The 13,114-nt window shown below is 38.0% G+C and overlaps 1 protein-coding gene across 3 annotated transcripts in view; it reads right to left on the bottom strand.

Moving 5' to 3' along the window:
- Positions 1-5,045: 5,045 nt before the first annotated feature.
- The window catches only part of sash1b (SAM and SH3 domain containing 1b), a 78,628-nt gene continuing 70,559 nt past the window's right edge, over positions 5,046-13,114 (bottom strand). For all 3 annotated transcript variants that reach the window (XM_063007566.1, XM_063007565.1, XM_063007567.1), the window contains exons 16-20: positions 12,575-12,725; positions 12,068-12,199; positions 6,974-7,743; positions 5,497-5,628; positions 5,046-5,359 (exon numbers count right to left, since the gene is read on the bottom strand). In XM_063007566.1, coding sequence (XP_062863636.1) covers positions 5,318-5,359; positions 5,497-5,628; positions 6,974-7,743; positions 12,068-12,199; positions 12,575-12,725 — 1,227 coding nt within the window. In that variant the 3' untranslated portion in view covers positions 5,046-5,317. The remainder of the gene's footprint in view (positions 5,360-5,496; positions 5,629-6,973; positions 7,744-12,067; positions 12,200-12,574; positions 12,726-13,114) is intronic.

The raw sequence follows: 13,114 nt of genomic DNA, 5'->3' as shown, positions 1-13,114 counted from the left end.
ACACTCCTTACACTCTTCTCCTCAGAGCCGCTTTAATATACAAAGTGTCAAATGACTACAGAAGAATTTTCCCAATTACCTAATTAATCACCCAGTTTAAAACCGTTGACTTTCCGCCTTAAAGGTGTAGTATGTGTTTGTGGAGTAGTCACAGTGGCGATGCTGCTAGTACTGTACATTCATATGAATCCTGGGTACTTGGGTTTGATACCCACCTCAGGTCACTGTACTTTAACTAAAACATGCAAAATGTGGATTGGCCACTCATTGCCAATTGCTCTGTAGTGTAGAGTAGGACAAAAAATAACTCTCTGAAAATTGTCATGGGCCCCAGTGCAAAAATAATTTGGGGCTCCCTCAACAAATGTCACACACATACATATATATATACATATATATATATACATATATATATATATATATATATATATAGTACAGGCCAAAAGTTTGGACACACCAGCCAAAAGTTTGGACACACCTTCTCTTCAATGTTTTTTCTTGATTATTTTAATTTTCTACATTGTAGATTAATACTGAAGACATCCAAACTATGAAGAATTATGTAGTGAACCAAAAAGTGTTAAACAAACCAGAATATGTTTTATATTTTACCAACTCTACCTCTGCACAACCCAACTGATGGTCTCAAACACATTAAAAAAGCAACAAATTCCAAAAATTCACTCTAGACAAGGCACAAACATTCATTGAAAACCATTCCAGGTGGAAACCTAATAAAGCTGGTTGAGAAAATTTCAAAGAGTGTGCAAATCTGTCATTAAAGCAAAAGATGGCTACTTTGAAGAATCTAAAATATAAAACATATTCTGGTTTGTTTAACACTTTTTTGTTTACTACATAATTCCATATGTGTTCCTTCATAGTTTGGACGTCTTTAGTATTAATCTACAATGTAGAAAATTAAAAAAAAATTAAGAAAATCCACAGGAATGAGAAGGTGTGTCCAAACTTTTGGCCTGTACTGTATATATATATACAGTGCCTTGCAAAAGTATTCAGCCCCCTTGAACTTTTCAACCTTTTGCCACATTTCAGGCTTCAAACATAACGATATGAAATTGTAATTTTTTGTGAAGAATCAACAACAAGTGGGACACAATCGTGAAGTGGAACGAAATTTATTGGATATTTTAAATTTTTTTTAGAAATAAAAAACTGAAAAGTGGGGCGTGCAATATTATTCAGCCCCCTTGCGTTAATACTTTGTAGCGCCACCTTTTGCTGCGATTACAGCTGCAAGTCGCTTGGGGTATGTCTCTATCAGTTTTGCACATCGAGAGACAGAAATTTTTGCCCATTCTTCCTTGCAAAACAGCTCGAGCTCAGTGAGGTTGGATGGAGAGCGTTTGTGAACAGCAGTTTTCAGCTCTTTCCACAGATTCTCGATGGGATTCAGGTCTGGACTTTGACTTGGCCATTCTAACACCTGGATACCTTTATTTGTGAACCATTCCATTGTAGATTTTGCTTTATGTTTTGGATCATTGTCTTGTTGGAAGATAAATCTCCGTCCCAGTCTCAGGTCTTTTGCAGACTGCAACAGGTTTTCTTCCAGAATGGTCCTGTATTTGGCTCCATCCATCTTCCCATCAATTTTAACCATCTTCCCTGTCCCTGCTGAAGAAAAGCAGGCCCAAACCATGATGCTGCCACCACCATGTTTGACAGTGGGGATGGTGTGTTCAGGGTGATGAGCTGTGTTGCTTTTACGCCAAACATAACGTTTTGCATTGTGGCCAAAAAGTTCGATTTTGGTTTCATCTGACCAGAGCACCTTCTTCCACATGTTTGGTGTGTCTCCCAGGTGACTTTTTATAGATATCTTTGAGAAATGGCTTTCTTCTTGCCACTCTTCCATAAAGGCCAGATTTGTGCAGTGTACGACTGATTGTGTCCTATGGACAGAGTCTCCCACCTCAGCTGTAGATCTCTGCAGTTCATTCAGAGTGATCATGGGCCTCTTGGCTGCATCTCTGATCAGTCTTCTCCTTGTTTGAGCTGAAAGTTTAGAGGGACGGCCGGGTCTTGGTAGATTTGCAGTGGTCTGATACTCCTTCCATTTCAATATGATCGCTTGCACAGTGCTCCTTGAGATGTTTAAAGCTTGGGAAATCTTTTTGTATCCAAATCCGGCTTTAAACTTCTCCACAACAGTATCTCGGACCTGCCTGGTGTGTTCCTTGGTCTTCATGATGCTCTCTGCGCTTTAAACAGAACTCTGAGACTGTCACAGAGCAGGTGCATTTATACGGAGACTTGATTACACACAGGTGGATTCTATTTATCACCATCAGTCATTTAGGTCAACATTGGATCATTCAGAGATCCTCACTGAACTTCTGGAGTGAGTTTGCTGCACTGAAAGTAAAGGGGCTGAATAATATTGCACGCCCCACTTTTTAGTTTTTTATTTCTAAAAAAAGTTTAAAATATCCAATAAATTTCGTTCCACTTCACGATTGTGTCCCACTTGTTGTTGATTCTTCACAAAAAATTACAATTTCATATCGTTATGTTTGAAGCCTGAAATGTGGCAAAAGGTTGAAAAGTTCAAGGGGGCTGAATACTTTTGCAAGGCACTGTATATATATATATATATATATATATATACTGTATATATATATATATATATATATATATATATATATATATATATGGGGGGGGGGGGGGTGTCAGTGAGGTGGGTAGTTGAGTTCATGTCGTGGATGCCCCCTCCCTGCCATGGGCCCCAGGACATGGGCTAATTGACATCATACGGGTTTCTAAGAACAGATTAATTAATTGGTATGTTAACTTAAATTTATAATGGATCCCTTTAATTATGAATTTATTAAACTTCTATTAAACCTCCAGTAACCACTTCTTCCTAAATAGGGCTGTGGTGGGTCTGGATCCTATCCTGGAAAAAATAGCATAAGGCAGGATAACACCCTAGAAAGGATGCTACTTCGTTGTCATGTATTACATCCTCACCTATTCACTACTTCCATGTTTTTGGGTGGAATCTGAAGTACCCATAAAAAACCCCACAAAATCACAAGGACACCTTGTGAAACCAAAGCACAGACTGATCCCAGGTCCCCAAGACCATGTAGCTTAGTAATAAGTATAGAATATGTACCAGGGAAGTGCTTTTGTTTAATACAATGTATGCACCAATCTTGTTTTAGTGCACAAATTACTACTCCAGTTTACTGTGGGGAAGTGGGTGGGTATTTTTAGTATTTATCTTCAATTTATGTATCAAATATTAGTCACAAATTTTGGGTAACAAATAGTGTCCTCATTTTTATGTTAGATCCTATTCTTTTTAAGCAAGATAGTATGATAGAAACCAATTTATGATCCACCTGAAAAAATTGTTGTCATGTTTGCTTCAAATAAACATTTGTGCAGACTTCACCATTTGTAGAAGAAGAACATTTTCAACTGTACAATAGTGAGAAAATAATTCTCACAATATTTATTAATTCACTCACTCACTCACTCACTCACTCACTCACTCACTCACTCACTCACTCACTCACTCACTCACTCACTCACTCACTCACTCACTCACTCACTCACTCACTCACTCACTCACTCACTCACTCACTCACTCACTCACTCACTCACTCAAAGCGATTAGTAGCTCCAATTAGTCTGACTGCATGTCTTTGGATTTGGGAGGAAACTGGAATACCTGACAGGAAGAACATGCAAACTTCACACAGGAGGTAATCGAACCCAGCCCCTACATGCTATGAGGTCACAGTAAAGGTAGGTCAAATATAAAGGCAAGATAAACAACAGAAAACATGCTTTTCATAAAAAAAACCATCTAAGCCAACAGATTTTTTAAAATTCAACAGAATTTATTAACTACTTCAAGCAAGAAAGTATGTCCCTACATTTCAGTAGCTAACAACATAGTGGTCCTCAGTCCTGGAGGCTCAAAAGAATTAATTAATTACATTAGTAATTAATGTATATTTTCATTTATTTATTTAGCTTTAATAGCCACTTAATCGGGGGTGCAGTAGGACTGATTGCAGAAACACGGGGTGTAAGACAGGAATACATCTTCTATGTGGGTGCAGTGCCTTCACACTCACAGTTCAGGGCATAAAAGGAAACCAACACAGACATGGCATAAACATGTCAAGCTCTACACAGACAGTAACTAAAGCTCAGAATAGAACCCAGGACTGACACTGTGCAGCACCAACACAACCTGCTTTGTCTCCAGGGTTCTTAGGGGTCTAAACTAATGTGGATTTGAATATTCATCTGAGCCAGGAAATATTAAATCATTCATTCAGGGGTTAAGACCCACTAGCATGGCCTAATTATCTCCTAATGATCTTACTAACAATATTCATTAGTTAACAAACTTCTTAAAAAATAAAAGATAATAGAAAATAAAATTTTAAAACAAGTGCAAATTTGCAGGAACACTCAAACTATTATATTCATCACAGTTAAAATCACAATTAGCAGTACTTTAGATTTAAGACAGCTAAACCTGCCTAAACCTTTGCTTCACTAAATGTACTGTATACTTCAAAAACATGAAAAACCCCAGGACCACCACACCAGGTGGATGACAAATTAAAGAATAAAAACAATGTTTCTTAGTAAGGTGCTAGGCTACCACAAGCCATCAGAATAGCTTCAGTTTGCTTGGTAGGGATTTTAGAAGTTGTTTCTAGAATGGGACAGAAAGGGTGAAACACCATTGCTTCAAAAGATTGACACATTTGTCCAAAATATTCCCATAAATTCAACTGGATCAAGACTGAAGAGGCCATATTATATAACTGTCATTTGTGACTTCATTAAATTATTCAGTACAATGTGAACAGGGGGCATTGACACCCTGAAAAGACTCCATTATTTATTGTTTTTTTTTCCATATAACTTGTCATCTGTTTGTATAAGGTTTTATTTTTTTATATTTGCTCATTTGTTTTAAAAAACTAGTGAACATGAACATGATATTTAAATTACCATAAAACAGTTTTGAATAAGTTCTACTATACTGTTAACTGGCTTTAGTAATAAGCATTATGATCTCAAGGCAGTTTATGACAGTCCATTCCCTTAAAAATTTCTGCCACTGGTCCTTTTGTATTTATATCCTGCATTACTAAAACCGTTATTGTAGTTTAGAGGTAGGGTCAGTGATTGACTTTAAGATAAGGACACACTTTATCAAACAAATAGTCAATGACAACCAGGCAGATCCATGCCAGAGACAATCCATGTCCGAGCGTGACTGGTCACAGCAGTAAGACGTTGGCATTGTTCAAGCAGATTATATCTCGATGCAAATCTCTGACAAACCTCTCAGTGGGATCTGAGGAAAAAATAAAATATATATTTAATAAAATGAACACAACAGTACATCCATTTATTGCATAATTACTCATCCAGACTGCTGCACCACTGTGCTTCTTAAGCAGTGATGTAAAAAAGAATAGTTATAGCACTCACCGCCATGCGGTGCTGTTGGCGAAGTAGCTTGACTCTTGTCTGATCCATGACTGTGGCAATATCACCTAAAGGCTTGTCCAAATCTTCAGAGTATCTCTGAATGAGGGATAATGGCACCCTGTAACGTCCATGCTGTAAAGAAAGAGATCGCATTTATGTTTGGTACAAAAAACCTGTTTTTTCATTTATTTTATCATCCATTATAATTTAGGTATTAATATTAAACAAGGCCGTAATATTAAAACTAGATTTGACTACTAGCTGGTCAACCTCATACCCCTCTCTATGTAGACATATAGTGGTTTAACCCATTTAAAGTGACTTGGCTAATGACACGTGTCTATTTCTCATAATTTAAGTAGGCTAAGCATGGTGCCAAACATAATATGGCTTTTTAGAACATATTGGATAAAAATTATAGTGGGGACAGTATTTGTATTAGAATTAAAAGGAAGTTTTTAAAGCCTTAAACATTAGAAAATTGTCAATAGAGACTCCTGACTATTTTCATCCCCCAGTACCCCATTCATAATTCAGAAGGGACCATCATTGAACCCCCCACTGACTCAATAAATGGGGTTGAAAATTGTACAATGTAACAGATGGGCTACAGTCAGTAAATGGATGTCCACAATGTTCATCTATATGCTGGGTGTAGCGGTAGAACTAATAAATAAATAGACATGTCAGATAGGTTAACCTAACAAAGTGCAGAGTGAGAGTGCGTGGTTACACTTATGAGTCAAAACATAAGGACCACCCACACAAAGAGCATGGCAATGCCTACTTTGCAATATATTAAATGTTGTGCTGCTGGTAGTGCAAGGAAGGCATAAAGACAAGAGTGACTTTAATAAGGGCTAAATCAGAATGGCCAGACGACTGGACTGAAAAATCTCAAAAGCAAAGGGGTGCTCAAGACTCATTAATGCCAGAGGACATGGAGGCTATGATATCTGGCACAGACCAACAAAAGAACTACTGTTGCTCAAATTGCAGATAATTTTAATGCTGTGTTAAAGTGTCACAACACTTATCAAACCCTTCTCTGTATGGGGTTGCGTAGTTGCAGGCCAGTCGAAGTGCCCACTGCCCATGCTAACTCCTGTCCATCAAAAGCACCAACAGTGGGCAAGGTGTCAGAACTAGAAATTGGAGCATTAGAAGAAGGTCGACTGTCCAGTGTTTGCCTTTAGAAGATATAGCTCTATGATACACTGTAGAATGATCTTCCTCGCAACAGACTAAAGGTGAAAGACCTGCTGGTAATGTTCTGGTACCAGATACCAAATGACTTCTTCAGGTGTCTTGTGGAGTCCATGTCTCATAAGGCCAGAGTTGTTCTGTCAGCATATCAGGTAGGTGGTCCTAATGTTCTGGCTCAGAAGTGTACTCATAGTAAAAGAAGCAATTGGTGATGTTTACAAAAAAATTATTCAAGAAACCACACATAAATACTGCCTTTGAAATAACTTACCTTATCAGAATATGGTTCCAGTGTAAGATCTATACCATCCAAGCTTAGTTTATCCTTCACTAGTGACTCCAGATTAGATGTTTTGTTGTGCTGCACTTTCTTTCCTAGTCTGGGCATGAACGGTTTGCTAGTCAAACCAATACCTGAGGCATGGTCTGAATTTTTTGGCAGATGGGTATTCGAGGAAACATGTTTGTTGTCAAAGCTGGTTGTCTTTTTGCCCCTTACAAAAGGAGATTGAAGAGGTTTCGGAGGAACTGGTGGCTTTATGCGTTGTGTGGATAAAAAAAGGTCCGTTGGAGCTGATTCAGCTTTATCTATGGGTATTTTCTTAACCTCAGCTTCTATAGAGTCAACAGCAGGTAGCTTATCTGTTGTAGCTAGCTGTGCAGTTAGCTCCTCTGGGTTTGCAGGGGTATGATTTTGCAGCACACTATCAAACAGCATAAAAGAAGTGGGAGTAAAATCGGTTGATTTGGGCTCCTTTTGGTAGAGTTTCGGCAGAAGATCATCCAATGAAATACTATGCTTCTGAAGAAATTGGGGTGCGGTTTGACAAAACAGGACATCGTAGCTCTTTGCTCTTTTCAAGTAGTGCCTTGTTCCAAACTTTGGATCTTCGATTAATTTTATTTGCAAAGGACAAAGGAGAGACTCTGGACTATGTCCAGACTGGCTACAGGATTCAGGTGGATACTCAGGAGATGGAAGGTGAGTGGACTCAAAGCCTGATGAGGACCTGCTTAAATGGGATGTCCTGATGTCTTTTCCTAAATAAAAAAGAACAAAAGAAAAGAAAAAAAAAAAGGGAAAAAAGACAAGATGTCCGTTCAAAACACAACGTAAACAACAGGTGTCTAATATACAAAGAATATCAAGCACAAAGCAATTCATGTCAAAGAAGAATTTGCAAAGGTGCAAGCTAGGCATAAGATTTAGATTCACAGCCTATGAAATATGTAATAATATATAAATATATACTGTATTTTGAGAAGACTCAGTTTTCATGTGAAGTATAACACTTAATTGTGCTGACATCTGTTGGCACAGCAGTGTAATTGCAGGTTTTGTATGAAACACACTCACACACACACACACACTTTATAAGTTACGCCTATCTGGTTCAAACATTCAGTGTTTGTTCTCAAAGCTACACTTGTCAGGTGAACTTTGTGTGTATACAGTTACTGACTATAACCCATTTATTGCTCTGCACACAGTCCTCCCTTTGTGTTTCGGCTGCTCCCGTTAGAGGTCGCCAGAGCCCTCTTCTGAACGCTCTCCTCTGTTAAACCAACCACTTGCATATTCCATAAACCTCCTTTTGGGTCTTCCTCTCCTCCTCCTGCCTGGCAGCTCCATACTTAGCACCTTTCTCTCGGTATAACTCTCATTTCTGCTCTGCACATGCCCAGATTTTGTCTCCAAAACATTCTACCTGTGCTATCACTGTAATAAACTTGTTCCTAATTTATCACTTAAAAGGGACTGCTATAGGACCCCCATTAACCATATGATATTTGGGTGGTGGTGGATTTCCAGCATTGCAATGACACTAACATGGTAATGACATGGAAGTGTGTCTTGTTCAGGTATGAGAATATTAGGTGCAGCAGTGATGTTGGAATGTTTAAATACTGTTTAAATTTACTGGCCTCGTGATTAGGAACATATTTCCTCTTTGCACTCAATGTACACATCCAGTCTTTGACTTTCTGATTACAGGATGCTGTTGACTTTACACCAATCAGCCACACCTCCTGGTTTCTACACTCACTGTCCATTTTATCAGCTCCACTTACCATATAGAAACACTTTGTAGTTCTACAATTACTGACTATAGTCCATCTGTTACTCTGCATGCTTTGTTAACCACCTTTCATGCTGTTCTTCAATGGTCAGGACCCCCACAGGACCACTACTGAGCATATTTTTAGGTGCACCACTGCACTGCACATTCTCAGCACTGCAGTGACACTGACATGGTGGTGGTGTGTTAGTGTGTGTTGTGCTGGTATGAGTGGATCAGACACAGCAATGCTGCTGGAGTTTTTAAACACCTCACTTTCACTGCTGGACTGAGAATAGTCTACCAACCAAAAATATCCAGCCAACAGCGCCCCATGCGCAGCGTCCTGTGACCACCGATGAAGGTCTAGAAGATGACCAACTCAAACAGCAGCAATAGATGAGCGATCGTCTTCGACTTTACATCTACAAGGTGGACCAACTAGGTAGGAGTGTCTAATAAGAGTGGACAGTGAGTGGACACGGTATTAAAAACAATTCCAGCAGCGCTGCTGTGTCTGATCCACTCATACCAGCACAACACACACTAACACACCATCACCATGTCAGTGTCACTGCAGTGCTGAGAATGATCCACCACCTAAATAATACTTACTCTGTAGTGGTCCTGACCATTGAAGAATAGGGTGAACGCAGGCTAAAAAGTATGTAGAGAAATAGATGGACTACAGTCAGTAATTGTAGAACTTCAAAGTGCTTCTATATGATATGTGGAGCTGATAAAATGGATAGTGAGTATTCAAACAAGGAGGTGGTTTTAATGTTATGGCTGATCGGTGTATATCTTTCATTGGGGGGTTATCCTCTTCCCAGCATTAAAATAGAGATGTCCCAACAGCACTGCTGGACCTGATTTACTTATACAACAATATCATGGCATTACCATTATAGTGATGAGAATGATTTACCACCCAGGAGGGTAACAATGTGTACAGTGAGCAGTAAATGTCTTCACTCAATAACTGTATACCCAAAATGTTCATCTATATGGTATAATTTAAACAATAATTTAAAAAATGAATGTATTACCTGATATGTGTATCTATTAAAGTGCTTGGTAAGTGTACATCCCTGAACAAAGTCAGGCTGTCCAACAAAAAAAGAAATGGAAAGCAAATGCATAGATGCAGAACAATGCAGACAAGTCCAGACTGGTAGATTACAAAGCATTTTATTCTTGGCCTCTATTATAACCGGTTAAAGACAAACTGACACCGCTGGTGTCCCAGATTTCCCCATGAGCACCTATCAGTCAAATAGATTTGCATTTTTGCACGCAAAATTAAAAAACGTGTGTCATGTACTATCTATCTATCTATCTATCTATCTATCTATCTATCTATCTATCTATCTATGTGTTCAAACATAAAAGGAAAAATTCAATTTTATTTACTATTTGTGATGGAACATTGTGTTTTAGTAATTACTTGTAAAAATGCTTAGTAATTATGGTGAAAAGCATGAGAGCGGGACAAAAACAAAGCAGGGGCTATTTATTTACTATTTTACAGTATTGTGCAACATATTACTAATGATAAAACCTAATAAGAATTAAAGGAGAATTTAGCAAACTAGTGTAGCCATATGGTTCATATTGCAGGTGTAATGGATGCATCAAGACAACTTTGGTAAAATCTCAAGTATCTGGAATACCTGCATTGCTTCAGTATTCGAAAGATAGTTACAACTACTAAGAGCAGATTTAGTAAGACATTTTACTAATGTCTATTGCATCCTAGCATTTTTATAGTCACAGTGTGAATCCATTATTAGTTAGTAAAGCATTGTTTTATCCTAAAGAAGCTATCCTAGTTTTCATTTGGTTAGATATGTGCAAGTGATAAGCTGTGAGGCAGTTTTCATTTTTTTTTTTTTTATGAAATCAAAGAGTTCAAACTCTTGACTTAGCTCTGTAGTGACAACCCTGTGAACAAGTATGGTAATTTGTCTCTATTGTATGGATAAGTGTGTTAAGTGTTTAAAGCAGAAGTAGTATTTCAAACCCTATACTTCCATACTAATTAGTATACTAAATTAACCAGATACCACAATTTCAACAGATTACCTAATTTTGCAAATCCAGGCTCTGCTAAGCAGCCACTGTTGGATCCTTGAGCAAGGCCCTTAACCCTGTCTGCTCCAGGGGCGCCGTACGATGGCTGACCCTGTGCTCTGACCCCAGCTTCCATACAAGCTGAGATATGCAAAGAAAGAATTTCATTGTACTGTGCATCTGTATATGTATATATGACAAATAAAGTATATCTTCTTCTTCTTCTAATGTACGTATTGGCTACAATTAATTCTGTTTTGGTAATGTAACTTCGGGCAAATCAATGCTTTAAATACAGTTTACTCCCACTAAAATCCCGAACAGCCTCAAAACACTAGCATTTTAACAAACAAAATCAAAACATTTTCTTGCCGGCTTCCTTCCAGCTTTCAGCTTTAATAGACATGTAAAAATCTGTTCTCATGAATAAAGATGTTCTGTCTTTAAGAAAATCTCAGATAATGGTATTTTATAACTGCTCATACACTACAAAAAAAGCCATATAAAGATACATCTTTTAATTTTTTTTCTGATTCTGATTATAAACTTCCTGACAGAACAAGAAAAGCACAGTGGTACAATAGCTGTAAATGTACGTAATGCTTTTGCACTTTGTATGTAAAAGAGGTTTTAGGCATATATTGTTCAACATTATATTATTTGACTAAAAAAATATACACAGAAAAACAAGCAGCTCTCAAAAATACAAGCATGAAAAATATTCTTCACACGAGCTAGTGACATTTACAAAAGGATGTCATAAGCACTATTTTTTTACATGACTAAATCAAAGCAAAAATGTGCAGAATCATACGTTTAATCTACCAGTAAATACTGCTGGTTAAACAGCTACAACTTGGTCATGAGTAGAATAGACAAACTGGAATGTGGAATGCAAAGTCAGCACTTAAACAAGATGAGTATGCGAGCATGTTTCTGGTCCTTTCAGTTTTTGATGGTGAATGTGATTGACATGTCTGAGAGTAAACAGTACACAGACAAGCACTAGAAGAGGAATGAGATAAACAGTCCTGCCCTCACAGCAGAGAAAAGAAGCGCGCAGAGTAAGGGCGAGATGGTGCTGAGATGAATGCTACAGCGTGCTCATCAAACACAAAATGCACACACAAGTTTGTTTTGGCTGGAATATGAAACATGCAGACCCTGGCAGCCCACAGAGCAGAGGAGCATTGCAGCTGAAGAGAGTCACAGACGAGTTAGGCTGTTATTACCATTCTCCAAATTCTCACTGCTCTCATAACAGCCCGAGTCACGAGGGGAGTCACTGGATGGGGCCAAGATTTCGGACTGAACCTTTTCCTCAGAGTCTTCAGAGGATCCAGAATGCTCAGGGTCAGTGTTACCTATAAAACATGCAAAGTACAGTACTGTATCTGCCAAATAATGCTTAATATAAATTCCACCTAAAATACTGTAAAGTATAAATATATAATTGTAAAAAAAATAGCTCTTTCAACTAGTATTCTACTTAAAAGCATACACTCAGCAACTGAAATTGAACACAATTATAATTAGGCTACAGCATTTTAAATAATTAATCTTGGTCAGCAACACAAACCATTAAATGAACTGCCAGTAAATAATTCAAGCTTCCTAAATTGTACCACAGTTCATTTAAAATGGATTAAAATTTATTGAAAAAATGAAGAAACTATAAAAAAAAACTTGACTTGATCTATTGTGTGTGTGTCTGTGTGTGTCGCTGCTGTTCCACTTACTGTCATATTCCTGTAGCAGCTCCACTGCAGTCAGCAGCACTGCTCTATGCTGTGGGTCTCTGATATTCAACTCATTCAGGTCCTCCTCCTCCAGTAGCTTAAATGTTTCCAGATCCTCATAGCCATTAAAAAGAAACGTGGGCATGTGCTCCTACAGCAACAGATGGCACAAGAAGATAATTAATAGTCTGTACTTCCACAGGAATCTTCTATTCCAACAGAGCCACAGACCCTGGTCTAGCTATACATCTAGCTTAGATCCAAGTGGAGATGAACTCCGATGTTAACTGTGAGGAATGTCTTAAATTCTTTAATTGTATGCATTAAAACAGATGAATGGACAAATCTAACAACTTTATATATGTAAATTAAAACAAGTAGAAATGGTGGTGCATAAATAAAATCACAGGTAGCACTTAGGGTGTTGGGCAGATATGTGTATGTGTTAATGCATATCTGCCCTTGCCCATTTGTTTGAATTGTTCTGATTCCTAAATTTCCTTTGGGATCAATAGTGTCTGTCTAGCTATCAATATTCAC

Source organism: Trichomycterus rosablanca, chromosome 13 (assembly GCF_030014385.1).
Source record: "Trichomycterus rosablanca isolate fTriRos1 chromosome 13, fTriRos1.hap1, whole genome shotgun sequence".
Classification (NCBI taxonomy): Eukaryota; Metazoa; Chordata; class Actinopteri; order Siluriformes; family Trichomycteridae; genus Trichomycterus; species Trichomycterus rosablanca.
Note: the sequence above shows the minus strand (reverse complement) of the source record. Positions and strands in the feature narration are given on the sequence as shown.